General features: G+C 25.9%; 3 protein-coding genes across 5 annotated transcripts; 1 reads left to right on the forward strand and 2 right to left on the reverse strand.

The window, feature by feature from the left end:
* Nucleotides 1–530: 530 nt before the first annotated feature.
* On the forward strand, nucleotides 531–24,776 carry LOC113559608 (inactive peptidyl-prolyl cis-trans isomerase FKBP6-like). 3 transcript variants are annotated; one of them, XM_026965351.1, is made up of 4 exons: nucleotides 531–704; nucleotides 14,663–14,722; nucleotides 22,192–22,608; nucleotides 23,457–24,776. In XM_026965351.1, the coding sequence occupies exons 3-4, from the start codon at nucleotides 22,317–22,319 to the stop codon at nucleotides 24,494–24,496; spliced, it is 1,332 nt and encodes a 443-aa protein (XP_026821152.1). In that variant the 5' UTR covers nucleotides 531–704; nucleotides 14,663–14,722; nucleotides 22,192–22,316; the 3' UTR covers nucleotides 24,497–24,776. The 3 variants fall into 3 exon arrangements, with proteins under 3 accessions (XP_026821152.1, XP_026821154.1, XP_026821153.1); XM_026965353.2 differs by lacking the exon at nucleotides 14,663–14,722; XM_026965352.1 differs by lacking the exons at nucleotides 531–704; nucleotides 14,663–14,722 and adding an exon at nucleotides 21,982–22,098.
* On the reverse strand, nucleotides 8,528–21,701 carry LOC113559607 (zinc finger protein 84-like). Its single transcript, XM_026965349.2, has 3 exons — nucleotides 21,121–21,701; nucleotides 20,910–21,038; nucleotides 8,528–11,220 (listed from the first exon to the last, which is right to left on the reverse strand). Exons 1-3 carry the CDS (start codon nucleotides 21,277–21,279, stop codon nucleotides 9,550–9,552), a joined length of 1,959 nt encoding a protein of 652 aa, XP_026821150.1. The 5' UTR covers nucleotides 21,280–21,701; the 3' UTR covers nucleotides 8,528–9,549.
* A 1,522-nt stretch (nucleotides 24,777–26,298) lies between the features above and the next one.
* On the reverse strand, nucleotides 26,299–27,022 carry LOC113559783 (ribonuclease H2 subunit C). Its single transcript, XM_026965536.1, has one exon. The coding sequence runs from the start codon at nucleotides 26,885–26,887 to the stop codon at nucleotides 26,420–26,422; it is 468 nt and encodes a 155-aa protein (XP_026821337.1). The 5' UTR covers nucleotides 26,888–27,022; the 3' UTR covers nucleotides 26,299–26,419.
* Between the last annotated feature and the right edge of the window lie 86 nt (nucleotides 27,023–27,108).

Here is a 27,108-nt window from a genome sequence, read left to right on the forward strand (position 1 = left end):
TTACTAAGCACTGGGTTGGCTATTGTTGGATTAAAATATATTTTATATAATTTTATTATGAACATTGTGTTATTGTATGTTATACAATTTGAATATTTTCCACTTTTTAAAAATATTTATATGGCGTTAAGTTCAGTAACAAGAGGTTGACGAATAGGCGTTTGCTAAGGGCGCAGTAAAGTAAGGGGCGTATTTGATTTAAATTAAAATTGGTTTTTTTATAACATTTTTTATCATTAATTATTTAAAGTTTTATTAAAATCAAGCATAAATATGTAATGCACAAAAATGACTTGATGATGTTTATTTATAAGTGTTTATTACTTTTACATTTATACTATATATCAATAAATATAAATATATATATTTTATTTTTGCATTTATGAAACATGGGCATATGGGCACGAACGAGGAACGGCTATAATAATGATTACCACTAACGACTGGGTTTCCCAACTATTTAATTAATATAACGGCAGATACCCAACTTGATTTAATATATTTATATTCTATACAGAACAGAGATTAAAGTTTATCTTTATATTAGTACTTATACACTATACCTACGTTTCTCGTTAGTTGCCAGTCGGTTTCCGTATTTTATATAGTAAGTACCTACCTACTTAGTGTAATTCTTCAGTAACAGTATTTTTCGATACAAGAGCCAGTGCTGTACTCCTGAACTATAGTGTATCAACTATCAAGTATGTTTTTTTAATTTAATTTATTACGTATTGCAAGTAAATAATTATACTCACATATGTATATATAAGAGGCATTTTTATCAAACTTATTTTATTTATTTTTAATTTTAGTTAAAATCTCAATTTTAATCGAAATAATCCGTTAGTTTCCTATATCATCAATCAGACGATATAATAAAAAAAAAAATTTTACAATGAAATATTTAGATGGAACAGTTAGTTTTAGAACTAATATGTTTCAAACACCAAGTGTTGTCATTGTTTCCGATTTAAATATAGCATCTCTCTATTAGATTAGAATATCTGATCATTGTGATAAATTCTAATTCTTTAAAAGATTTAAACATTTTAAACTCAAACATAGAAATAACCCTAAGAATTTTTCTTACTCTTCTAGTGAGAGTGGTTTCTTGTAAACGAAGTTTTAGTAAATTAAAAATTATAAAAATATCTACGGCGTAGAATTATTATACGCTCAACGTTAGGACGGGAACATCTTAAATTTGGGAATATTATCAATTGAATTTAAGAGGACGTAGAACCCGCATGTGTTCTCTCCATCGTATACATGTACGACATAGCAAATTTTCAATCACTATTTTCAATATTGTGCTGTTAGTTTTGATATTAGAGTAAACTGTCCTATTATAAAATTTAAAGGTAAAAGATAAAAATCCAGGGTCCCACGTAGCCTTTTATTAATATTATTATTTTTAAGTAAGTTATGATCATTTTAATATGTACAGTTTCAAAAAGATCATAACTTTTAAAACGAGCAATTCAATCAGCTATGACGACGTTACATATAGTATAGTCGATTTCACGGCAGCAAAGGTTAGAAACATAAAATTTTAATATTAATAACAATGATTTATAGAAATATTTTATATTTACACATAAATATATAATAAGAAACGTGCTTTATTGATTTATTTTTTTTTGTAAATTACGACTTACATAATATGAACTATCTATTATAAGTAACTCATTAACTATTAAGACTCAATTATTAAAAAAAGCAGTGGTTAAGTTAAATTTTGTTCGTTGAGTTCAGAGATGGGTTTAATATACTCAGATATTTGATTAGGTGTTAATTAGGAACAAGTTACACAAAAATGGTGTAAAATAGAAATTATTAAACACAATTATAAATACTTCACTATTTTGTAATTACGATTACGATTATTGTGTTACTTTAATAATTATTAATTTTTATTTTTAAATTTGTCAATTTTATTATAAACAATAAAAACGATAACATTATAAGATCGGGGTTGTCTATATTATATTATATTCCATAATCAGATCCGAGGTCGATAAAGATGTATTGGTACCATATAATCCGTTTTGATACGAATTTATCATATTATAGACCAGTTAATGTAGTTTTAGATAATTATATAGTTATTTCATATTTGGTATTCGAATAATAATTGAAAATCGTATAATACCTACTATAATAACATAACATATATCTATACCAAATGCTTAATGTATGTTATATCATTTAGAGTAAAATTTAATTTTTATATAATAGTTTACCTAGTTAAATTATTGTGCAACACATAATTATTTAAAGTAACTATATATTAATTTTACCATATTATTTCAATTAGTTATTTAATAAAATATTTTTTTTTTGTGAGAGGGTATATTTTATATTAACTTTATAGCATAAGGTAAGGTTAATTTCCTTTTTTTAATTAAATAGGTTTTAACTTTATTTTAGCAATAAACATTTATTTATTTCATCAGTGTTAATCAGCAACCACTAATATTTAGCAGGTCCTAAAGCAGATATATGATTAGGGCCAGATTGGTTAGACGAGCTACCGAGAAAAACTAGGTGGGCTTCTCAAAATATGAACTGATTTTGAGTGTTGGTCGTTTTTTTTTTTTTTTGTGATAAATTAGTACAATTGTTGGTAGAAAATATAATTGATTTGAATTATTTAAGCCGTACAGTAGCTGTAATCAAATGTTAGAAATTCTTAAGCTCGGCAAGTCGATATCTTGCCAATCCGGGGCTGCATATAAAACTGAAGTCCATAATAGTACATAACCATTTACTCTAAAAATAAGAAAATTATTAGTAGCTGTATGAATTTAAATTAACTGTAAATGTAGGTAAATTTCTAAGTTATCAGTTTCATAATACATTCCTAATACTTTTTCTCACCTTTTAAAATTTTTTTTTTTTATGTAAACTAATTTAATTTATAAAGAATTGTTAGATATTATTTTTGTATGGGTCTTCTGAAATATTAGATATCAATATTATTGTTAAACATTTCAAGTTATGTATCATGACTTATAAAAAAATGTTATGTGAGTCAAATAATAAAATCTAACAAGCAAAAATTTTTTAATCAATTCATTTTTTTTCAATAGTTTTAAGCATTTAAGTATTTATTTAAATTTTATTTTATTTTTTAAATGTTTTTATTTATATTTTAATGTATTTTACATTACAAAAATAGTTAATATTATGTGATACCTAAATTTATTTTATGAAATATCAAACTAATTTATTATAATATTAAAAATTATTTGAATATTTGAATTTCTTTACATAAATATTTTTGAATTCATTAAATAAAACTACCTATAAAATTAAATATGTATTCGAGTTAATGCACATATGTATTTATAAAAATAATATTTAAAACTAAAAGTTAAAATAATTTTACTAATATTTTATAAATTTTAACCCATCAATAACAGCTTAATTTTCACTTATATCTTTGCTGTGTATATGTAAATGAGTAATTTATTTTAGATAAAAGTTGAAAAATTATTATTTTTTTTCAATTGCCTTGGTTGTAGTAGACATTATCTTTGTGGTTTTAGTTTTTATTTAAAATGTTATCTTAATAATTACTTGAAAATAACTTGTTGGTTATAGAACACTTAAATAATATTGTAATAGAACAACATATCGTCAATCATTAATTGATTGAATAATTATAAAAAGCAAGAAGAATTAAAATGAAATTCATCATGAATTATATAAGAATTAATTCCACGATAATTTGGACACAAGTGTAATTACAGTCAAAGAATTTTTTACATTGCTCTCATAGTACAGACTATAGTATAGAAAAAAGTTTTAATTATTGTTTTTTATGTAAAGAGAAAGTTTTTACTTAAATCTATTATATTATTATAAAATATTATTTTACAAAGCTTATTAACATTATATTCTTCCTGTTCTTTTTATCAATAATCAATTTGAAATAAATAAATCATTATAATAATATATAACCAGAGAATATTCCTAATTTTCAAGCTACTGAGGTTCATCTCCCTCCCATAAGTGATTTTATTCCATCTGCTAAGGTTCATAGATATATCAAACTTCAAGCAATAGTCGAGGTTTTTAATGCTATAAATACCATAGTGGATCTACTATTTATTGCTGTTGCTAAAGTGTATTACATTGAACCAAATGTCAACACTGTAGAAGATAATCCCTATACAATAAATTGAGTTATTTTTTTATCCAATTATCTTATTGGTCAACTATCTTTTCTTATTATTATTATTGGTAGTAGTAGTATAATTATAATTAGGGCTATGAATTTAATGCACTAAAAAATCTTAAAAAAGTGCAATATAAAATGAATTTAAAATATGAAAAATTATATTACAAAATACACTTTAAATGGTTTTTAATTTTTATATTGATATTAGTATATTATATGCATAAAAATGTATTTTATGAATTTTGACTTTGAAATTTATTGATTCTTTATGCTATTTGCCAAAAACATTTTTAAAATGTTTTCAAAGATGTTACTTAATGGAATTTAATTAAAAATACCAAAACATGAACTAAAAAAGAAAAATATGACCTAAAAAGGAGTTTTTAGAATTTAGTTAATTTACAATTCAGTAAAAATACGAGTTATTGCGAGTTTTTAAACTCATTTACAACATTTTATAAATTTAAATCAAGATATAAATTTTTTAATTATTTATAAGTTTTCAAATTCACATTAAACATTTCATTTCCATACAATATTTTTCAATTTTACATTGATTATAATAGTAATTATAAAATTTGATAAATTTTTTTTTACATTGGTTAATAGTTACATAATCATATTTTTCTATTAATACAAAAAAATATATAGTTGGTGTAATATAACAATATTATACAAATAATTAATAGTTATAAATTATAATATAAGAAAATAAATGAGATCTGTATTGATATAAAATAAATAAAAATTGTTATTAGTAATATTGTATTATCTAGTGATTAAATTAATATAATAAAATATAAATAAATTGTATTTAAGTTTATATTTTCTATTTTCTATATATTTTTAGTATTTTTACATTTTAAACACTATATTCCTCCGAATATGAAATAATTAGTGTATGTGAATATCTCGTTTCCTTATCACATTCCTAATCAAATATATATTTTGTATAGGTATTCGTATTTGATATCCGTCCATGGATCATGTATACAGACGTAACCTTACTAAATCGTGTTTCTACTAAATTAATAGGCGATTTGTCTTGTTAAATATACATAGATCCACTTTGAATATTGTTTGTTTTGTTTGAAATTTTGATTTAATAATTTATCATACTAGCTAAATTTAACCTCTAAAATATTTTTATTAGTATCCGTGTCATATCATCATAACGTTCTTTTTATCACCTTTTAAATTATTTTTGTTGTCCCAATACTCGTATACCAGACCCATACTCAATTGGTGTAATCAATAGTATCTCTTATTTCCGTTTTACATTTGAATGCTCTTGTTATGTTTTTTATAGCAACTTGTAGTTCATGGTCTCAGTGGTCTCTCGTAGATCTAACCTCCTCGTTGAGCGGCAATAATTAGGGATTACTTTAGTCGTTGAAGTAAATATATTGCAGTTGATGTTCCTCAACAATGATTTGTTGATAAATTACTTTCTTGACCCCTTAAAATCGAATAATTCTCAAAAAAAATTCTGATTTTTTCTAAAATTCAGCTGTAAAAAATTAAATTACTCCAACTGCGCCAAATCTATAGCGGTCCACGTATATGCGGGCAACCATGTATGAATAGTACAATAGCTTTTGCTCAAATAATTTAAGTCTCGTATAATTTCAGAATATTTTTATTGAAAATGTTGTTTTTTGGCTAAAAATAATTCTAAGTACGATCAACTACACTGGCGTAAAGGTACTCGTTCCAACTCTGGTAAATCATGTTTGAGGAAAGGCCTGTATTGAGTTCTATCATATAGATTTTTTCCCCCATTTTTCTTAGTCATATAATGCTCAGGTTTTATAAATATGTAATACGGTACTGCACAGAAACAGCTGTAGCAATTGAAGTATATAACAGGTGTTGAAACAAGTGGCATGACTGCATAAGACAGGTTCACAGGACACACAGCAATTTGGGTGTACATAATGCTTGCCTGTTGAGGTAGCATCAGTTGGCTTTTTACTTAACAAAGGTGGTCAAGTTAAACAAATAAGAAAATTTAGTTAAATATTAAATTATGTTCTTAAGAAGACGTAGTATTCGCATGATGAATTGTCTCTGTAATTACTAACATATAACAAACCATAATATTCAATCACCAGTTTCAATTTTGTGTTAGCTTAAATTTTAATGTGAATGGATCTATTATCAAACTGATAGCCAAGGACATTATGTGTGTTCACACGTTGGTATTTTACAATGCTTTAATTTTGTTAATTATGAGCATTTTACAGTATTCATATTTTACATACTCATAAATCACTTAAAAATTAATCAAGAGAATACCATCATTAAGTTTGATAATAGGTTTCTTTACATTAACATTTAAACTAAATACACAACATCGAAACTACTGCGACATCATCTTAATGGTATGCAATACATCAATAATGAAAAACTATTTAAGTCGTTGTAAATTTAAAAAAATAAAATGTTATAAAAATTAACAAAAAATGAATTATAATTTTTTTAATTTGATAAACAATTATTAAGTTAAATATAGACCATTTAATTAACCTTAGTTATTTTTTTCTATACTTAATGATGTTAAAAAAACTCAAAAGTGGATATTAACTGGTCTATTACATTAATTTGTTTTTTGAGAGCGACGACCCCATGTTCTTTTGCTTTCTGGCTTCCAGTTTAGTACTCTAACCTAATTGCTGTATCTGCATTATTGTGCATTACATGTCCTAGCCATTGAATTTATCAGTTTTTTGTGAATTCAATGGTTATCACCATTTTCAATTTCTCTTGCAGTTGTCTGTTAAAATCCAATTTTGCTGGTATTACTTGTATATTACTTGTATTACTTGCATACATAACCAGGTCACAAATTTCATAAATTGTTTAAGTGTTGTGACATTTTTTTTTTTTTTTTAATTGATTTTTCAAGTTTTATAAAATTATTTTTAATACAAATAAAAAAATAATTAATATTACTTAATTTAATAATTTGGCTTAAATAAGAATGTAGTTGGATAAATGTTTTGTTATCATTAATAAGTTGTGTTTCACGATTAGATTATGAGTGTTACTGGTTATGATTAAAATACAAAATTAACTAATTTTAACTTAAAGAGTTAAATAAGTATATTGTTTGTTAACTATTAACTTATAATTAGACATAAACCTAACCTAAACTGACACAAGTTAATATTTTCATTAACTTGGCCACTTTTAAAAAATTATTTATTGTAATAAAAAATAAACATTAATATTGCAAATTTAGTTAACCATAAATAAAAAAAAATGAAAACTAATGTAAAAATTTGATGTGTATGGTAAAATGGTTATTTTATTTTCTAAAATATTTGTTTTATAGGATTAAAATGTATGCTTGCATACATAATTGTTTTTAACTTATATTTCATCATATGTTATTTTTTACTTTAAGTACCTAATTAGTTATAAAACTCTGTTAAGTTTTTGTGACATTGTCTGCTTTTGATAGCCATTCATTAAAATGATTAGCTTTATGTATGGTTTCCCTGCAGCGTCCAGACGTGGCATCTAGCGTCAACTACTGGTCTGGACATAGTATAAGCGTCTAAACGCGGCGTCATGACGTCGCGCTGTTGCACTCTTTGGACACTGCAGGAAAGCTGTACCTTAATAATATTAATACCAACAAGAAAAAACAGTCAACTGTAAATTAAAATAATGTCTAAATATCATTGACAGTAACTTATACATTACAAAACATAATGTAATATCCTAATTTTAATAGGATTTTGTTGCTGACCACTTCTATCAATTGAAAATTAAAAAATATATGGGACAAATTATTTTCTATACTTAAAAAAGTGTTATAATTAAAAAAAATATACAAATATACAACATAAAAAAGAAAAAAATGACTAAAAACAAAACACAGAACAAATAATTGTATTAAGCTCTAGCATAAAAACATTATTTCTATTTTATGTTGTATCCAGTCAATGAAGATAATTTTCTCAATATAAACAATTAATTAGTTTTATAATTATAATTAAAGTATAACAAATTCAAGATATTTGTCAGTAAGATGAAATACTTATTACTTTTTTTCAATTCCATGTTTCATTGAAACAGATTTTGTATCCTTTTATAACTGTTTAATTGTTTTTAATAATGTTTGAAAATTATCGACCGTTACTTATACATTTAAAAATTTAATCTAATATCCTTATTTTAATGCAAATTAGTTGCTGACATAATAAACTAATTAAGAACTTCAAAATTATATGGAACAAATTATTCTCCATAATTAAAATAAATTTTATATCTATTACTTACATCTATATGAAAAAATATTCAAAAATACATTAAATAAATAATATAAAATAAAACTAATAATTTAATCCTAGTTTAATAGTAGTCTATATAATGTTGTATCCTGCAACTGATAACTTGTTTCTTGAATGTTGGTCGAATCCAATATATATGTTTTTCATTTAAAGACAATTAAATTATTCTTTTTTTCAATGTTGTATTTGTTGAGACGGTGGTTTGTGATACCTCTTATAGTTTGATAAGGATATTATTGAATGAAACACTTTATTACAAAACTTACATTTATAAGTGCCTTTATACTTTCTAATATAAGTATTTTTTTGATATTCTTCTTTTGTTCTCATGTCAATTTAGTTGCTAGCCTGCCTATTAAACTAATCAAAAACTTCAAAATTATATGGAACAAATTATTTTCCATGATTAAAATAAATGTTATATCTAATTAAAAAAATAGTCAAAAATACATTCTAAAGAAAAAAATGAGAGTAATGTATAAAAACATACAAAAAAATATAAAATAAAACTAATAATTTAATTCTAGTTTAATAGTAGTCTAAATAAAGTTGTATCCTGTTACTGATAACTTGTTTCTTGAATTTTGGACGAATCCAATATGTTTTTCATTTAAAGACAATTTACATATTCTTTTTTCAATATTGTATTTGTTGAGACGGTTGTTTGTGACACCTTTTATGGTTTGATAAGGATATTATTGAATGAAACACTTTATTACATAACTTACATTTATAAGTGCCTTTATACTTTCTAATATAAGCAGTTTTTTTGATATATTTATTTTGTTCTTGTGTCAATTTAGTTGTTAGTCTGCCTATTAAACTAATCAAAAACTTCAAAATTTTATGGAACAAATTATTTTCCATAATTAAAATAAATGTTATATCTAATTAAAAAAATATTCAAATATACATTGTAAAGGAAAAAATGAGAGCAATGTATATAAATATAAAACAAAACATAAAATAGAACTAATAATTTAATCCTAGTTTAATAGTATAGTCTATATTAAGTAATGTTCTATTACTGACAATCCGTTTCTTGAATGTTGGACAAATTTAAGTTGTTTTATTTAATGATGATTTATGACTTCTCATATGATTTGACACAGATACTCTTGAATGAAACACTTTTACACAAAACTTACATTGATAGCAGCCTTTATGCTTTTTCAGAGGATCAGTATTTTTGATGTTATTCTTCTCTTTACATGCGGTCATATGAGATTTAAAATTGAAAATATGCATTTCCAATTTACAATACTCACACGAAATAGTTTTATTACTTTTTTTAGCGGCTATTAAAGTGCAATCATGACATATATACTTATGTATACTTAAAGATTGAATATCATCAAATTTTTCAGGGCATTTAGGGCATTCGAACATGCCAGATTTACAACAGACATCTCTTACTTGATGAGCTCTAAGACCATTAAAATCATTAAAGGCATTACAACATTGCCAACATATCAATTTATTTCCAAGTCCAAAATGTTCACGATAGTGATGTTTAAATATTGTAAAGGTTTGGAAGACAAAATCACAAGAAGGTTTTAAACAACTAAAAAGTGTCATTCCTGATGTACGTTTATTGTTTGTTTTATTTTTTTTTTTACGTTGAACCTTCTTTTTGTTCAAAGTTTTTCTTGCAACTGGTATTAATTCTGTTTTAGCTTTAGTAGGTATTTTTAGTTTCATACGAATTGTAGTTCCAGTTTGTGCCTGACTTTCAAGACATTGCTTAATATGTTCAAGGATATCTGGAAGCTCAGGAGAAGATTCTTCACAATATAAGCATAAATAATTGTTATTAGAATCCATCAGTAGGCCATTATGTTTTTTCAATTTATGATAGGCGAATTCTTCCATGCAACTGAATACTGTATTGCATGAATAACATTTAAATGTATTAACAGTACTACAGTGTCTGTGATAACCATTGACAACATGGTCAGAACTTTTTATTTCTTGATAACAACGGTTGCACATAACTGCTGAAGAAGGCATACCAATATGCAATTGATAATGTGGTATAAAATCTTCTTTTGATCTTGATAAAATGTGACAATTAGGTACCAAGCAAGTAAAAAAATTTTTATTGTTTTGAGAACAATCATGATTGAGATAATTCTTCTTTTGACAGATGGAACAGTAGTATAATTTTTCATTTTCATTATTTTTGCACACAGATCGATATCCAGATGTTGAAGGCACAGCTCTTGCTTCCGAGCAAAATGAATTATCAGCAGATTCTTCATTGTTTGATGTATATATGAATTCATTTTTAACATCATTATTAACAGATTCATCATCGTCTGATGCATTTGCATTTAATTCATTTAAAAAATCTTGCATATCTTCAGGTTCAGGGTATTCATTGTTATCACCGTCTTCACTGTCTTCACTAGTGTCTTCACTGTCTTCACTGTCTTCACTGTCTTCATTATTTTTATTGTCTTCATTGTCTTCACTGTCTCCAGCTAGATCAATAATTTCGTTAAAATTTATTATTTGAACAGAGTCATCATCAGATTCATTAGCATCATATTCCGATTTTAAATTATTAGTAGTCATTGAACAACTAGAAGTATCCTGTTTAGAGAAACTACTACTACTACCACTACTACAAGGGTCATTTAAATTCTTGTAAATAACTGTTTGTTTGTTAACACTCAAATCCTGTGTCGAGTTTAATTCCATAGATGTTCCAGGGTTAGTAGCACCAAACTAAAAACAAAAATACAAAAATTTGTTAAAATCACAAAAATGTGTTCATTTTTTTGTAAATAAATATACATTTATACTGAGAGTCTTGTGAGGATTTACCCATAACAATATCTTCTGAAATCATGGAGATACTATAATTCTATTTTCTTTTTAAGAGACTCACAGAGACAAGAACTAGGTATTTAATTAACATTTTAATTTAATTTAATGTTTTGGTAAAAAAGTTAAAAAAAAAAAAAAATCAAAAATAGCCATTTTGTAAAGTTTATTTTTCTGACATTTTTGATGCTTCAACATTTTATTTTTAGTAATCTCGCGATTTTTAATATTTATTTTTAAGTTTCGAGAAAAATTGTCAATTTAATATTGATAGTGTTATCAAACACATGGCTCGTGGGCTCATGTTCGTATAATAATACAAAAATATAGTCTTTGTACATGTGAGTCTTTTAATACAAACATGATATCTTCATTATATATATATGACACTGGGTAAATCCTCACGGGACACTCTGTATAGCTATAATGTTACTCAAAAGTATTTCTTGCTGAAACTTAAAAATAGCATAATTTATTTTTATAGATATTTTAGATTCAAATCAATATATTTAAATATAAGTACATTTTTATAGCAATTATTAAAAATTTTCAATTAAATGACAAGGTAAATTTTTAAAATTTAATAACTAAATTGCATAAAAATTTTTTTTCAATCTTTTAATAAATAAGCAGTTCATTTCATTTTAGTTTTTGTTATATTTGGATAGGAAAAGTGGCATGTCCAAAGTAAGAAATACAATTTCCTAGACTGGACATTATTATTAATGAGTTTGAGTCAACTTTAATTAAATTTAATACTTAATAAGTTACTTTTTATTTAAAAATAATTTTTTTACTTAAAAAGTTAAATTGTTTTACATGATCTGCAGGAACCCGTAAATTAATTAATTTTATTTTTAAGTTAATTTTTTCCCCAATTTAAGCTATTAAAATATATATACATAGAATTGAAAGTATTAAGTATTATTTATAAATTATAATGTTATGCGTTCTAAGTTCAAATAAATATACCATTATCTTGGTTTTTCATCAAATAACAATTTTAATGTAACCACAACTAGTTTTATTCAAACTAAAATTTAAAATATTGTACTAGTTGATATCTATCTGTTAAGTCATGATTTCCAACAGTAAAGTATTTAATTATATCCTATAATAATTATAAAAATATAATTACAATACTCCCTCATTAACATAAATTATTGAATAATGCGAACCGGTTTTTAGATCCCGAGAATGGCTCTACACTATAAGATAGGTTTTTTTAATTCCTCAGTTTATACAAATTATACGAAACTCGAACAAATTTTAGGTTCCATATTGTCATTTTGTTGATGAACACGAATAGAAAATTTAATTTTCTATTTTCGTTTTATTACTCATATTGTCATTAATAATTTAATCTTTATTATGATTTAACACCGAAGCAGTTTTATCGATAGCTTATCTTATTCCTTTACCGTACATATTCTCTACTGTAGGCATACATGTGTACAATCTGGTTCGGCGATAATTGGTCTCATTTAAACGAATTGTCCTATAGATCAGTTTTAACCCGTCGTTGGTGCACATGTGAGCACGCCACTCACACAGATAGTATTTTGAGTATTATTCGTACACATATTATTGAATTAATTCGGAACTATAAATATCTTCAAATAACATGTCTATAAATATTTATAAAAATAAATTATTGTGCTATTTGCCGTTTCCTATCAATTACCATTAGACAAAGTCGACAATACCAATTAATTGACCGTGTCAGTATGTAAGGAGCATACGTCGAGCATATATAAAGTAAAAATAATTTTTTGAAATAAGATTGTAGTTTTTTATTTTTATTTTATAAATTATGAACTGTACATAAAAAGTGTTTATTTACTTTTTTGTAAAGGATAAAAATATACATATTTCTAGGTATGGTTTGATTTTTTAAGTTAATTAATCAATTAATAATAATATAAAAAGTAAAGTGTGAGCAATTATGTTACAAACTATATATATATACCAACGACGAGTTAAGTTGACTTTATTGGTGATTTGTTTTATATAGTTGAAGTATTAACCAAAATGAGTTTAAAAAGGAAACAAATGTCTATCGATCTAAAAACTAAACAACTTATTTTAGTAGAAGTTGAAAATGATAAATTGCCTAAAACAAAAATTGTGGAGAAATTTGGCATTCCAAAATCAACATCATCAACAATTATTAAAAATAAAGATAAGATCAATAAAGCAGTTGAGCTTGATTCAACTAACAGTACAAAGAGTCTACAAAAATCTATGTTGAAAAGGAACTTTTGAAGTGGTTCAAAAAAAGCCAGAGACTCTAATATTCTACTGTCAGGTGCACTTGAGCGAGGAAAGCAAGGGAGACTAGACTTGTATGCCATGCACTGTTACGGAAAATGGAATATTTTACAAGCGATGAGGGCAATAACTATATCATGGAATGATATAACTGCAACAACTATCAGTAACTGTTTTAAAAAAGCGTGGAACATTGAAAACGACAACATCATAACCCCTGAAATACATATCGAGGATGTACTACAAAGATTGGAATAAATTATTAGCTGTTATTCCAACTTCTGATGAAATTCTCAAACTTTTTCAAGTTTTATACTAATGGATAATTATTTTGATTCTGCGTTGAAAATGCTAGAGAGGGTGAGAAACTCGAAAATTTCATCTCAAGAAATTGAACCTACTAAATCTCCTGTGGATAAACCTCTGAGCTGATATGTTGCAGCCTTTAATATCCTAGTCAAATTTTCACAAAACAGTGCAGAGTTAGATTGCAAATTCGATAACTAGTTGAACAGCATTAGAAAACAGCCTTGAAAACTATCAAGCTACATTCACTCAAAAATCTACGTGTTTTAAATAAAAAAAAAAAAAATTGAATTCAAATTCATTAATATGTAATATGTACCAAATGAAAATTTATTTTTTGAAGAACCTACATGAATAAAAAAAATATGTATTTGAGCGTAAAATAACACATCGGTTTGCACAAATTATTTTAAAACAAATCGGTAATTTTGTGGTCTCATCACAATTGTGTTAAGAAAGGAACACTGTAATTAGAATTAAGATTGGGATATACATTAGTGAATATTTCAAGAGTGGCAATAATAGATAGTAAATATGTATTAAAGAAATAAATAGGTTCACAATTTATAAATTGATGCTTTCAAAGAAAATTGTAAATACCTAAATTGTACAAAATTCAAAATTATTAATTAAATTTTGATATACACATATATTTAAAAATAAACTGTAGTTTATTATTTACATCTATAACCTAGATATGCATATTTTAAATTTAAACTTGAATAGCTTATTCACTAAGTAATAATATTAAAAATTAATATTGCAGATTTTGCTGTAGCAGTGACGTAGCGTGGGTTTCAGTTAAGTGTATACATTCATTGAAATAGTAAGTTAATAAAATCATGGGGGGCTATGCTTCCTACACCCCCCTATACTTTTCTTAAAATTTAACTTGAAACATACAATGACACAATGTTTTACGTGTTTGTTAATACATATTACGTAAGTATATAACACAATAATATATTTAATAAACAAATAAGAATAATTTGATAAAGGACAGCTGACGATAACGTATGCAAAACTGATCTTGCATACACGAATGACAAAAACACGAACGCGAGCGTTCTATATTTTGTTATTAATATTATCGATAAGAAATATAAATAGCTGTCGCTGGATATCTGTATCCATATGCAATCGCCAACGTGCATACTGCGTACATAATGAACATGATAAGTACTAGCCATTAGATATAGTGGACTACAACGCGGCGCAGCCGTAGTGTTGCAAATTAATCAATCCTAATGAACTTCGAAGAAAATTCACAAAATATTATATTATGAAATACTAAATTAATACAATCAAAAATGTTTTTATAAATATATTACATTATTAATACAAAAACAATTATTTTTTCAATTTGTGAAGTGTGTGCTGTGCATACACATCAACAAAGCTAAAAAAGATTAATTTAATTACAGATTCTAAGTTTTTATATAAATAAAATTAAAGTACTAGATTAAAATAATGAATATACTTAAATAGTCTTAAAATACTATTTTTTTTTATTTAGAGAGAATGTTTTGATTGTTAAATGCAGTTGCATACTTAGATTGAATTTTATTTCTTAGGGGCAGTGGTTATTTTTAAATTAACAAACTGGATGGTCTGAATTAAACATTTTGTTAAATTTAATAAATTATGTTTTTTAACATTTAAAAAAAATAAGCAATATTTATTTAAGCTATTATTGGATACAGTGTTGTAGTAATATGTGGTAACATCAATTTTTAGGAAATACTTGAATACTATTGATACTTGCATAAGACAATTATAAGCTGTATTATTTATAATCAAAATTATAAAGGTTTTTTAAAATGTAAATCTTTTATTTAATTGATTTATAATTTGTGATTTTTAAGTAAAATACAATTGGTTCAAATAAGTACAATTTATTTAGGTTCTTCCATTATTTTTGATCAACCAATTAAATATCAAAAGAAATTAATACTTCCGGAGAATTTCAGCGAGGTTGTTCTTCCCCATCTTTGCATTAGTACATAAGTGAGTAGATTGATAAAAGATAAAGGTTTAATTACATTTTAAAGTAATAAATAGAATGTGTTTTTTTTTTTATTAATTTTTCAATTATTAGGTAAGAATATCTATTTTTAATCCAATTTTAACTACAAAATTATTATGGTTTTGTTAAATTTTATGAAAAATTCAACTAAAATGCTTATAAAAAAAAAATTGTGCTCACATCATTAATTTTTTTAATATATAATAATTTATGAGGAACTTTATATTATATTTTCAAACTTTTTGATCAAAAAAAAAAAATGTATTGAAATGTATATGAAAAAAACCTAAAACATTTTTATAGATCTATGATTCTTTATAAAAACAAAGAAAACAAGAGATATACCAAAAAAAAATTTCAATTTTATTAGGTTTTAAAATAAATTCTCATTTTCTTAGTTTTTTCCCCCAATTATTTTTAAAAATACTGTGAATTATCAACTTTAATCTTTCAAAAGTATCATCTAGATCTAATTTTTTATCAGAAACCATTGACTAGCCTTAAAGTTAAGAATGAAAGTATTTGTTTAGTGTTCTGTCCCAAAAATAATGACATCAAAATTTAAAAAAACATGTAAAATCTACACTTATGGTTCAGAATCTAAAATAATTTAAATTATAATATTAAATTAAGTTTTGAAGTGATTAAGTAAAAGAAACAAGCGACCAGTTAACTTCCTGGCTTTGGAATTATGAGATTAGAAAACTTATAACAGGCAGTAATTGACTACATATAACATGTAATATTATGTAAAATTAGATCTCCCATTATTTAGTATATGTTTTGTAAAAAACTTGGGCACAGGTTATACAAGTATAGCTAGTATAAATAAATAAAAAAGTAGTAGAATATGAACCCATTATGAAATCAATGGCTTAAATAAAATTTTTATATTGTTTTTGAATTAATTATACAGTCTATTAGGCTGTGTGTGAAAAGTAATATTCTGTACATAGTACCAACTCTAGGTAGTTAAGACAATTTATATAAGTGTAAAGTTCTTTTAAAATATTATAAACGAAATATATATATATAGGTCAAATGAGATTGTACCTCGGCAACGACCAGTTTTTATCAGGGACAGTCAGACAGTTCCCCTACCTACAGTGAAACAATAGTTCAGCGAAAGCTTGTGAGGCACTGAGGAACGAAGCCACACCCTGCGCACAAGTTAGCTACTGAGGTACAATCTCATTTTGAATAGATTATAGACGCCTTATCGAGAATAATAGAAAAAAATGTCCATATTCTGAAAATAGAGTATGCAGATATATTTGAAGCTAATAGTAATGAATAGTAAAAAAATCACTTCTGATTTTAAATGCAAGTAAACTATTAAAATTGCTGATAAAGTCATATGAAAACTATTTTTAAATAGAAACACAATCACATGTAATAAATTAACAAAATACCACTTCTTCCAAGTTTACCAAAAGTGGTGTTTAAATAATAAAATTAAATACTGTGATAAATTTTGGTATTAAAACATTCTTTCTTTAATAAATCTGTCTGTTCAAAGGTAGTTAACATATTAGTTATTGAATACTTATAGATCGGATTTTATTATAGGTGTTTTTTACCAAAATTCACTGATTTTCAATTGAGAAAAAAATTCAGAATATCTGTAAAAATATATAAATTGCATAACTAAGAAAAACAATTTTTATTTTTATTTATTTATTAGTCATTGATCAATGAAAATATTTCTATATTTTTCTCAAACTACTTCTAGTACTCTATTTTGCTCTGGTACAGTTAATCTTATCCTATGGTAATATTTTATGGGGATCGGCTTACCTGATCAGTATAGAATAATTAAATACTACTAATAGCACAGTGTTGGGTAAGTTACTTTTATAAAGTAATAAAATTACTTTACTCGTTATTCAAATAAAATTGTAATGAAATTACTTTACTTTTCAAATAGAAAAGTAACTACATTATTTTCTCGTTACAATTTGTTTTTTTTTTTAATTTCTTAGCAATTATCTTTCTGCCAATCAATAATGTAACTAGAAGTACACCTACAGTAATTTGAAAAAGATGTACAAAAATAATATGTACCTATAGGCTACAGTTAATCCATAAGTACATAACAATATTAATTACTTATAACTATTAAAAAATATGTATTAAAATAGAACTTAATTAAATAAGAACTTTTAAATTTTAAAAATCAATGTCAAATGGCAATAATAATTTATAGTGTTGCAATGTAAATATATTGATTTATTATTTATCAGTAAGTACTTACCAGAAAAATAATATTATAATCTAATGTAAATTATAATTGAAGCAATAACTAATAAGCGTTTTAAAAATGAAGAGTTTTTGTACTATACTAAATTCTAATATTAAAAAAAAATAACAATAGATACCTAATAAAGAAAAATAAATTGTTTTTAGTACTGAGTGAATTTTTCTTCCTCTTTTGGGGATTTTCATGTAAAAACTTTTTTATTGCAAAATTTAGTGATGTGTGACTGCGTGTATGTACATTACAGATTTCCAAAAATTTTAGCCGTAGTTTATCTTTAATTACATTAAGAATTCGGGGAACTCACACACACTAATGATCAGTTATAACACACACACAGTTACACATAACTCACGATGGCTATTGAATATTGCTTAAATACAACCCCTTAAAAATGGTTTGCTTTCAATAGCCTTAGCTAGTTTAGCGTACTGTTTGTTTTCTCTCTCTAGCCTATGTGCAATATAGACAAAACACATTTACGCAGTCGCTCAAATTTGGTTCTAGAGTAAATATACTTATTATAAAATAAAATTTTGATAATATTTCTGAGTACAAGACGACGAGTTTTTTCCATTATTCCCAGTAAAACGTAAATTATATAGTTTAGAAATAACTATAAATTACAACATTTTTAAATAACCTTTAACTTTTCAAAATTTAAATTTTTTTTAAAAAACTCATCGTCTTGAACTCAGAAATATTGTCATAATTTAATTTTATAATAGGTATATTTACTCTAGAACCAAAATTGAGTGAGTTCTACTCAGACTACGTAAATGCGTTTTGTCTATGTTGTGCGTGAGCTAGAGAGAAAAAAAACAGTTTGCTGACATCCTCTTAACTAATGCAGCTAAATGAGAATCACTGAGCCTAAACATATGATGTTATACACTTGTAAGATAGAGACAACACATGATAATAAATATAAATTAAATGCATATAAAGTGGAATCTCATGAAATCTAAATTCAAGGGAAATGCTATTTCTTCAACTTATAGAGGTTTTCAAATTATCAAAGTTTTCAGAAAAAATTTAGGCTTAATAAGTTTTTAAATTGTATGTACACATATTAAAGTTTTTAACTATTATATAGATTTTAATTATATAATTACAGTGTGTATTGTACAAGGTATTGTTATAGTTATTATTTTAAAATTATAACTAAAAAATATCATTAAATAATAAATAATTTTTACATTTGATACCACCATACTAGTAACTGATCGATATCAATTAAGGGGTCTCGCTACGGATATTATTTAAGAGGACGTCAGCACACTGTTTTCTCCCTCTAGCTCACGCACAACATAGACAAAACGCATTTACTCAATCTGAGTAGATCTCGCTTAATTTTGGTTCTAGAGTAAATATACCTATTATAAAATAAAAATTTTGATAATATTACCAAATACAAGAGGATGAGTTTTTTAAAAAATTAAAATTTTGAATATTTAAAGGTTATTTAAAATACTTGTAATTTATAGCTATTTCTAAACAATATACTTAATGTTGTATTGGGAATAATGGAAAAAACTCAGTCTTTGTACTCAGAAATATTATCAAAATTTAATTTTATAATAGGTATATTTACTCTAGAACCAAAATTGAGTGAGTTCTACTCAGACTATATAAATGCGTTTTGTCTATGTTGCGCGGGGGCTAGAGAGAGAAAACAAACAGTGTGTGACATCCTCTTAAGGGACAACATTTAGGCAATTCATAATCTCATCTTAGCCGGCTAAAATCTATGTGTTACGTTATAAATGATTATTAGTTTAAGTGAAATTCAATGTGGGTACCGGCTGGAATCATCGACGGTTGCCACTTTCGCACACACATACACATGTCAATAACTCGATAACAATAAAAATTCACTATACAAATTTTATGACAACTTATTTGTAAATTTGACAAAATTAAAGTTAGTTAACGTTGTCCGATCTTAATTCTGAAAAAATATTTAAAAGTAGCAGAAAAATGTAAATCGTACAAAACTCCAGTTTTAATTTTAATTTTAAATTTAATATTATGTTTTGAAAAATTCATATTTTTAAGTTTTTATTACCACTTCATTAGAATATAAGATTTATTGTTACAAAGTACCATATGATCTATAGACAATTTTTTATCGAGTTCAGAATTTTTTTCAAAATCAAAATCGGACATCTTAAACTAACTTTAATTTTGTCAAAACTTAACGTCTTTTGAGCTCAAATTGACAGCAGTAGCGAGGCTCCTTAATACACCTCTCGTAATACTTCAAATAATACTAAATGCAGTATAAATAAGCCAAATGAAAAATACAATAATAAACGCGCTCATGTTAAATTATCGAAATGCACAAGCAGATTAGACAAATGATTATAAAAGTTATCCGTAATTATCTGTCTATATTAGGAATTCAGAATATTCAAATTATCTATAGTTTTTCTTTCGAGTAATCGAGATTTTGCAAGGGAATAGCATTTATTTTGACTTATTGAGGTTCGACTGTATATTACAGAATAGAACAGAGATTTAAATAAATAAATACGTAAGAAACACTTATGTATAAGTTTCTATAATTTAATAATGCTTACTAACATACATAGGCATATACTAACATTAATTTATAAAAACATACCATATCATGTAGAAGCATTTTGAAATTAAATATATATATCATAGATATGCTAAGTACTAAGGCACCTATAAATTAAATAAATAAGCATAAATAATAATGGTTACTTTTTTTAAAGCGATGTAATTGATGACAATTTCGGATTCCGCTGCTTTCTTTTTCATCTCATACCAACTAAATAATGATTTAAAGCAGTTATCGCAAACCATTTTGGGTTTTACATCATTTGCTTCAACCTAAGAAAAATTTTAAATATCAATTTTATTTCATTGTTCTAATATTTTTTTTTATTATTTATCATATCAGCTATATACGTACTTTAATTCCTAATAATTCTTCCAATTGTTTCTTCAATATAAAATCTCCGTTGACAGCCGTAAAAATGTGAACGAATCTCATACTTCGGTCGGACTCGGGTTCCAACAGGCAAACTCTGCACAAATCGAAGTTTTCACTATGTAGGTGCATTTGACTCATGATTAATGGTTCTTCAAACAATCATGGACCAGAGAAACCAAAAAGTGCAAACGTCGGCACTCGGAGACTAGACGCGGCGAACTTCAGCGGTTAATGCAGTTAGCTAAATTTATTATTTACGATGAACTAGTAACAGACGGTTATAGGACGCACTTCATTCACTTTTAATTCAAGACAAATTTCAACTTGATCCGAACAGTAAATGAAACAACTAAGAGAGAGTAGAGACGCCACTATAATGAGCCGAGGTGCGTGCCTACAACAGTAAACAGTGAACAGACGCGCAAATTGGCGGGCAGTGAACAATGTAATCAAGCGTCACTAGTCAGTATAAACGAAGAGCCAATGAAAAACGTCAAACGGCTAAGAGACGCACATCGTTATAATGGTTTTTGCAAATCATGGTTTGTGCGTGTAGAAAACGACATAACCTAAAACTATTTTTCAAAGAGTTTACAATTATCTCCAAGAAGTTGTCACCCAAACTCGATGAATAACTTCGTATCGGTTATTAATCAAATCTCCTTATCAGGGGAAGAACTGGATCAAACCCACTATCATTATTTAATTATTATTTCTTCCACACACCACAGTTGCTTATAATATATACATATACCTTGACTTTTTCCGTGTTCGCGTATTCGGTATCTACCGTTACGAGATACAAAATACGAATATCAAAAAAAAAAAAAAAAAAAGGAATTGAGAGACGGTTACATTATTTGATTTGATTTGATTTTAAATTTCAATATTTCTGGAATATTATCATTTTCTGGAGCACAAATCAATTAACACGTGAAACTTTCAATATTATTACAGGTTTATACTAGATTTTTATATTTAGCTGGTCTTTCTTGAATTCTTAAGAGTATTTTTAATTGTGTAGCTAAAATTAATTTATTGAATTTACAGATTTGTACCAGATTCAATATTGCAATTTATTATAACGTCAACTGAAGGATCAAGACAAATATAGGATTTTGTCAATAACCAACGAATAACGACGTATACGTCGTAATCTATTTGAATCATTCACAATGGCTGACGACACTACCGACCTTCCGCCCAATGTACTCAATATACTCAAGACAGCGTCAGAAGAAATACTGAATACACAGGACGGATACTGTTTTACGGTGGATAACACACCCAATGAAGACTTTAACGATACGTTTTCTTATAATACAGATGAGCTGGCTGAGTTTATTAACTTTGATATGATTGGAGAGGAAGGTGACAATCTTGAGTCTTTTAACCACCTCATTACCAATACAAACTATGAAGATGTTACTGGCGATCGCAAGGTGTTAAAAATATTACTGGAACAAGGTTAGTATAGATTTTTAAATTTTTATTATTGATTAAAAATAAACAATATACAAATCATCTTAAACACTTTAGCTCTTAGGTTTCTATACTTGAAATTTAATAAATGAGGAATTAACTACTAGTATCTAATAAGAATCTATTATTTTACTATTAATAACAACTTACAAGAGTCTTAAGTGCAGTGCTATATATTATGTTTAAAATTTTATTTTTTAAGTTGGAATTTAACAATTTTTTGAATATTTATGTTTTTTTAACAACTTCTACATTATGTTGGTACTTAGTATTTTTATCTTAAATAATTTAGTTATAAATACATAGATTAAATACCTAAAGTTGTAATATTTTACATAATTATAATTTACTTTAAAACGATAATATCAATAAAAGCATATGACATTTTCTAAATAATATTCTTACCTTTAAATTTGATGATAAATTAATTTACTCTAATATTAAAGCTAATATCACAAAATTAATTCTGCTGAACAAAAATTTTCTATATTGTATGTATGTAAGACAGAGACAAAACATGCAGGTATAACATTCTCTTAATATTAAACATTTACAACACAAATATGGAATGTTGGTTGCATGTTTGGAAGATAAAGCATGTGGGTTTTAATGTCTTCTCAAGACTCATTACCTTCACAAGTGCTTCTGAATCATTTTCTTCCACAATACCATTTTTTTTTAAATTAGTGACGACAATATATAAGACCTTAATTTTTTAACACTATAATAGTTAATGTTTTAAATCGGAACATAAGTGAATTTTCAAATAGTTATTTAATATTCTTAATTAGTTAAATAGTATAAATTATAATAATTATTTGTCTATGTTGCAGGAGTCGGTCGAGTTGTACCAGAAAACTATGTAGTTTTTGTACATTACATTGCTTATTTATCAAACATTCAAGAACCATTTGATGTAACCTATGTTCAAGGAAGACGACCTAAACGTTTTACATTGGGTAATGGTGAACTCATACCAGGATTAGAAATAGGTATTAAAACAATGACTATGGGTGAACTCTCAAGGTTTATAATAAAGCCAGAATTGGCTTACAGAGAATTAGGATGCCCACCTCGCATACCACCAAACGCAACTATTCTATTTGATATCCATCTTGTTTCCTATTTATCACCTGAAAATGTCTTAACTTTTGATAGGGATAACCGTGATCCTAACTTATTTAATAAAAATCTTGTACAAGTTAAAAAATTGCATCTTGAAGCTAATGAACAATTTAAACTTAGAAATATAGATAAAGCTATATTTAAATATAACCGGGCACTGGAACTACTGCATATGGCTGGATGCAAAAATGACAATGAAGAAATAGAAATGATGAAATATTTGAATAAGCTTTATACAAATTTAAGTTTGTGCTATTTAAAGCAATGTGCTTTTCATAAAGTTTGTCGTATGGGTATAGAGGCAATGAAATATTCAGAAAGATTTTCCAAGCACTCTGTAAAATTATTTTTCAACTGGGGAAAAGCATTACGCTTACTTAAAGATTTTACAGAAGCAAATAAAAAGATTCAAATTGCATTGAAACTTGAACCTCAAAATGAAACAATACATATTGAAATTCATAAATTAAAAAAAGATAAAGAATTTCATCGTAACATAGAAATAATGACATTTAAAGATGACGATAATGTTAATGACAATGAAAGGTTGGCTCCTAAATTTTGGGAAGTATTTGATACACATTTAATCGAGTTTTATAATAATGATGAAGATGTATTAACAGTTACATTGAACAAAAACCCAGATGATATTAAGGTAATCAAAAATAAGGCAAGTGCTTATGATCTCCAAGTTCACATTATTACAAAAGCTGGTGTTCCAACAAATTGTATTGCAATTCAAAAATAACTAAATGTTAAGGTTAAATTTAATTTCTAGATTTACAATTGTTCAAGTTTCATATTATTTATATTTAAAATGTTGAATTTGTACAATAATTATTAATTAATTAATTTTATTATAAATATGAAATGACTATCTAATATATGATCTAAACTTACTAATAATGGAAACTCATACACCTTTGTTTTAGTTATGTATTGTGTTCTTGTGTATACAAAGTTGTTAAACTGTTATTATTTATGAAATTTATATTGTCAAGCTCAACAATATGCTTATTTAGGTGAAAGATCGCAACTTATAACTAAAAAATATTTTTTTAATTTTTATTATAAAAATTCTTTCATATTTTAAAAGACTACTCATTGACAATGATGAATTATAACACAATAAATTGAATATTAAACTCCCCATTTACAATACATCCATATACCATTTCTGACTAATCGTCTCCAAAATGTTCACTGATTTTCATCTATAAAGTGTTCAAGGAGCAAAATATTTATATAATATTCCATGCTCACATTAAACCCCTTAATCCATGACTCATTAATTATCAATTAATGTAATTCCTAGTAATTATAAGATGCCAGAAGCAAAAATAGAGAAAACATTTGTCATTTTAACTATTAGGTAAATACACAGATTTATTTATTTGTTATATATAAATTTGTGAGTAAATAATTAAAAAAAAACCAACAAACGATAAAGGCTATTGTGTGGCTTTTTTTCAAACAACCTCTGTAATTATATTCACTTTTTAGCTATTTTTAGGGTTAACAATTATATGCTCTAAAAACCTATAAAATATGTATGCAGTTATGCCCTAAAAATTACTAAAATATGCCCTAAGAAAAAGTGTTAGAATTTTTCACTTTCATCATTTTAAAATTATTTATTTATTTATTATGTACCACACGAATATGAACCAGGACTGACTAGTACAGTAGGTACAATACAATATAATATTACGTATTTATGTGATATTGTTATGCAATACAAATTGGACATTTCCAGTTATTAATTACGATTAGTTATCTTACCATTTTTACCTATTTTTATTAATAAGTTCAATTAGTCATAATAACTTTTATGAGTGAAATAATAATAAGTAGTTCTCGATTCGTCGAGTCATTAAAATAATATATATGCTCTTAAAAAGTACAAAATCCTAAAATATGTCTTAACATTTTATAATATATGAATTTATTGTAATTTTAAAAATAACTAATAAATTATTGTGAACCTAACATATTTTGTATGTAAGATAAAGACAACACATACAAGTTGGTGTTCCATACAATAATTACTGTTACCATTCATTATTTTGTTACAATTTTTAGCCTAATGATGTTAAGAATATAAATAATTGTTTTTTTAATTATGACATAAGGTGAATTAAATAGTACTTAATTAATAGGTATATAATATTTTAGTATTTAGTAATACTAAATTTACTTTCTATACTTATCAGTTGTACCCATATTACATACGTTTTATAATATTTTTATATTACCTTTAATAGTATTACATTTTAATAATATGATTAAACTGAGTGTGTTCAACACAATAATATGATATGTGTATACAATTTTACACAATAGATGAATTGCTTGTTCTCAACATATTTTTTTTTTATAAATAAATATTTAGTTATATTATGTAATATTAAAACATAAATCATTATGTGTATGTTTAAAGCTTTACTAGATACTTAAAAAAGGAAACTAGTTTGCTGTTATCAATAAATATTTAATAATGTGTAATTATATAAGTACTTTACTAAAAAAATTAAACTTTATGTAATATACAATATTAAATACTAATTATTAGTATTTAAAAATTAGAATGAAAAAGGTTTATGTTTGTAATGAAAAATAAATTGAAAAAATAAATGCAAGCATTATTGTAGGAACATACAAAATAAAAGTGTCAGTCATTGTTGGTCATGATGGCTTCAGATACCCGAACCCAGTCAAGTGCTGACAGCAGCGGGTCTTCATGCGTCGGAATTCGGTCCCAATTCCAGTACATCAGTTGTTCAGTTATTTCCCCTGTAACAGCAGCAGTTGTAGAATCATCGACTGTATTACGACTGCCATCATCCTTCTCGCCGACGCACAATACACCGACATAGCCATCGGGCATACTGAGTTTAACGCCCGTTAATGGCTTACCACGCAATGACGCGTGCCACAAAGCGGCTTCATCATCCATTGTGGCTTTGGTGTACGGACTAAAGTATCGATCAACCGGAGCTGTCGTCGTCTGGCGGTCATTATCTGGTTCGCGCGTGTGAATCTTGCACGGCAACAGGTGTACTGCCTGTTGATCGGTCACCACGGCATTGACGTCGTTGTCTTCTGCTACCCGCTCTGGTCGATTTATGATCAGACGCATCGCGTATAAGGGCTTGGAACAGAAACGAAGAAAAAATAGTAAACACTAAAATATAGTCGGTTACGGTTGTTAGTCGTTACCGAATACTTTATATTTTAAACTGAATCATAAATTATTCGTTAATCATCGATTGAGTTTAGAATGTTTACGTGATTATGACGGCAGCGGGATGTGATAACGGGATCCGGTGAACTGTGGAGGTACTAACAATCGCTACCTCC

This window comes from Rhopalosiphum maidis, chromosome 3, assembly GCF_003676215.2.
Source record: "Rhopalosiphum maidis isolate BTI-1 chromosome 3, ASM367621v3, whole genome shotgun sequence".
Lineage (NCBI taxonomy): Eukaryota > Metazoa > Arthropoda > Insecta > Hemiptera > Aphididae > Rhopalosiphum > Rhopalosiphum maidis.

Excerpts from the sequence above, each read along its gene's own strand:
- LOC113559607 (XM_026965349.2), bottom strand. The coding sequence starts at position 21,279 with ATGAGTCAAATGCACCTACATAGTGAAAACTTCGATTTGTGCAGAGTT. Across the intron at positions 21,039-21,120 it reads AAGAATTATTAGGAATTAAA|GTTGAAGCAAATGATGTAAA; the intron begins GTACGTATATAG and ends AATTTTTCTTAG. Across the intron at positions 11,221-20,909 it reads ATTACATCGCTTTAAAAAAA|TTTGGTGCTACTAACCCTGG; the intron begins GTAACCATTATT and ends TTTTGTTTTTAG.
- LOC113559608 (XM_026965351.1), top strand. The coding sequence starts at position 22,317 with ATGGCTGACGACACTACCGACCTTCCGCCCAATGTACTCAATATACTC. Across the intron at positions 22,609-23,456 it reads AAAAATATTACTGGAACAAG|GAGTCGGTCGAGTTGTACCA; the intron begins GTTAGTATAGAT and ends TCTATGTTGCAG.
- LOC113559783 (XM_026965536.1), bottom strand. The coding sequence starts at position 26,887 with ATGCGTCTGATCATAAATCGACCAGAGCGGGTAGCAGAAGACAACGAC.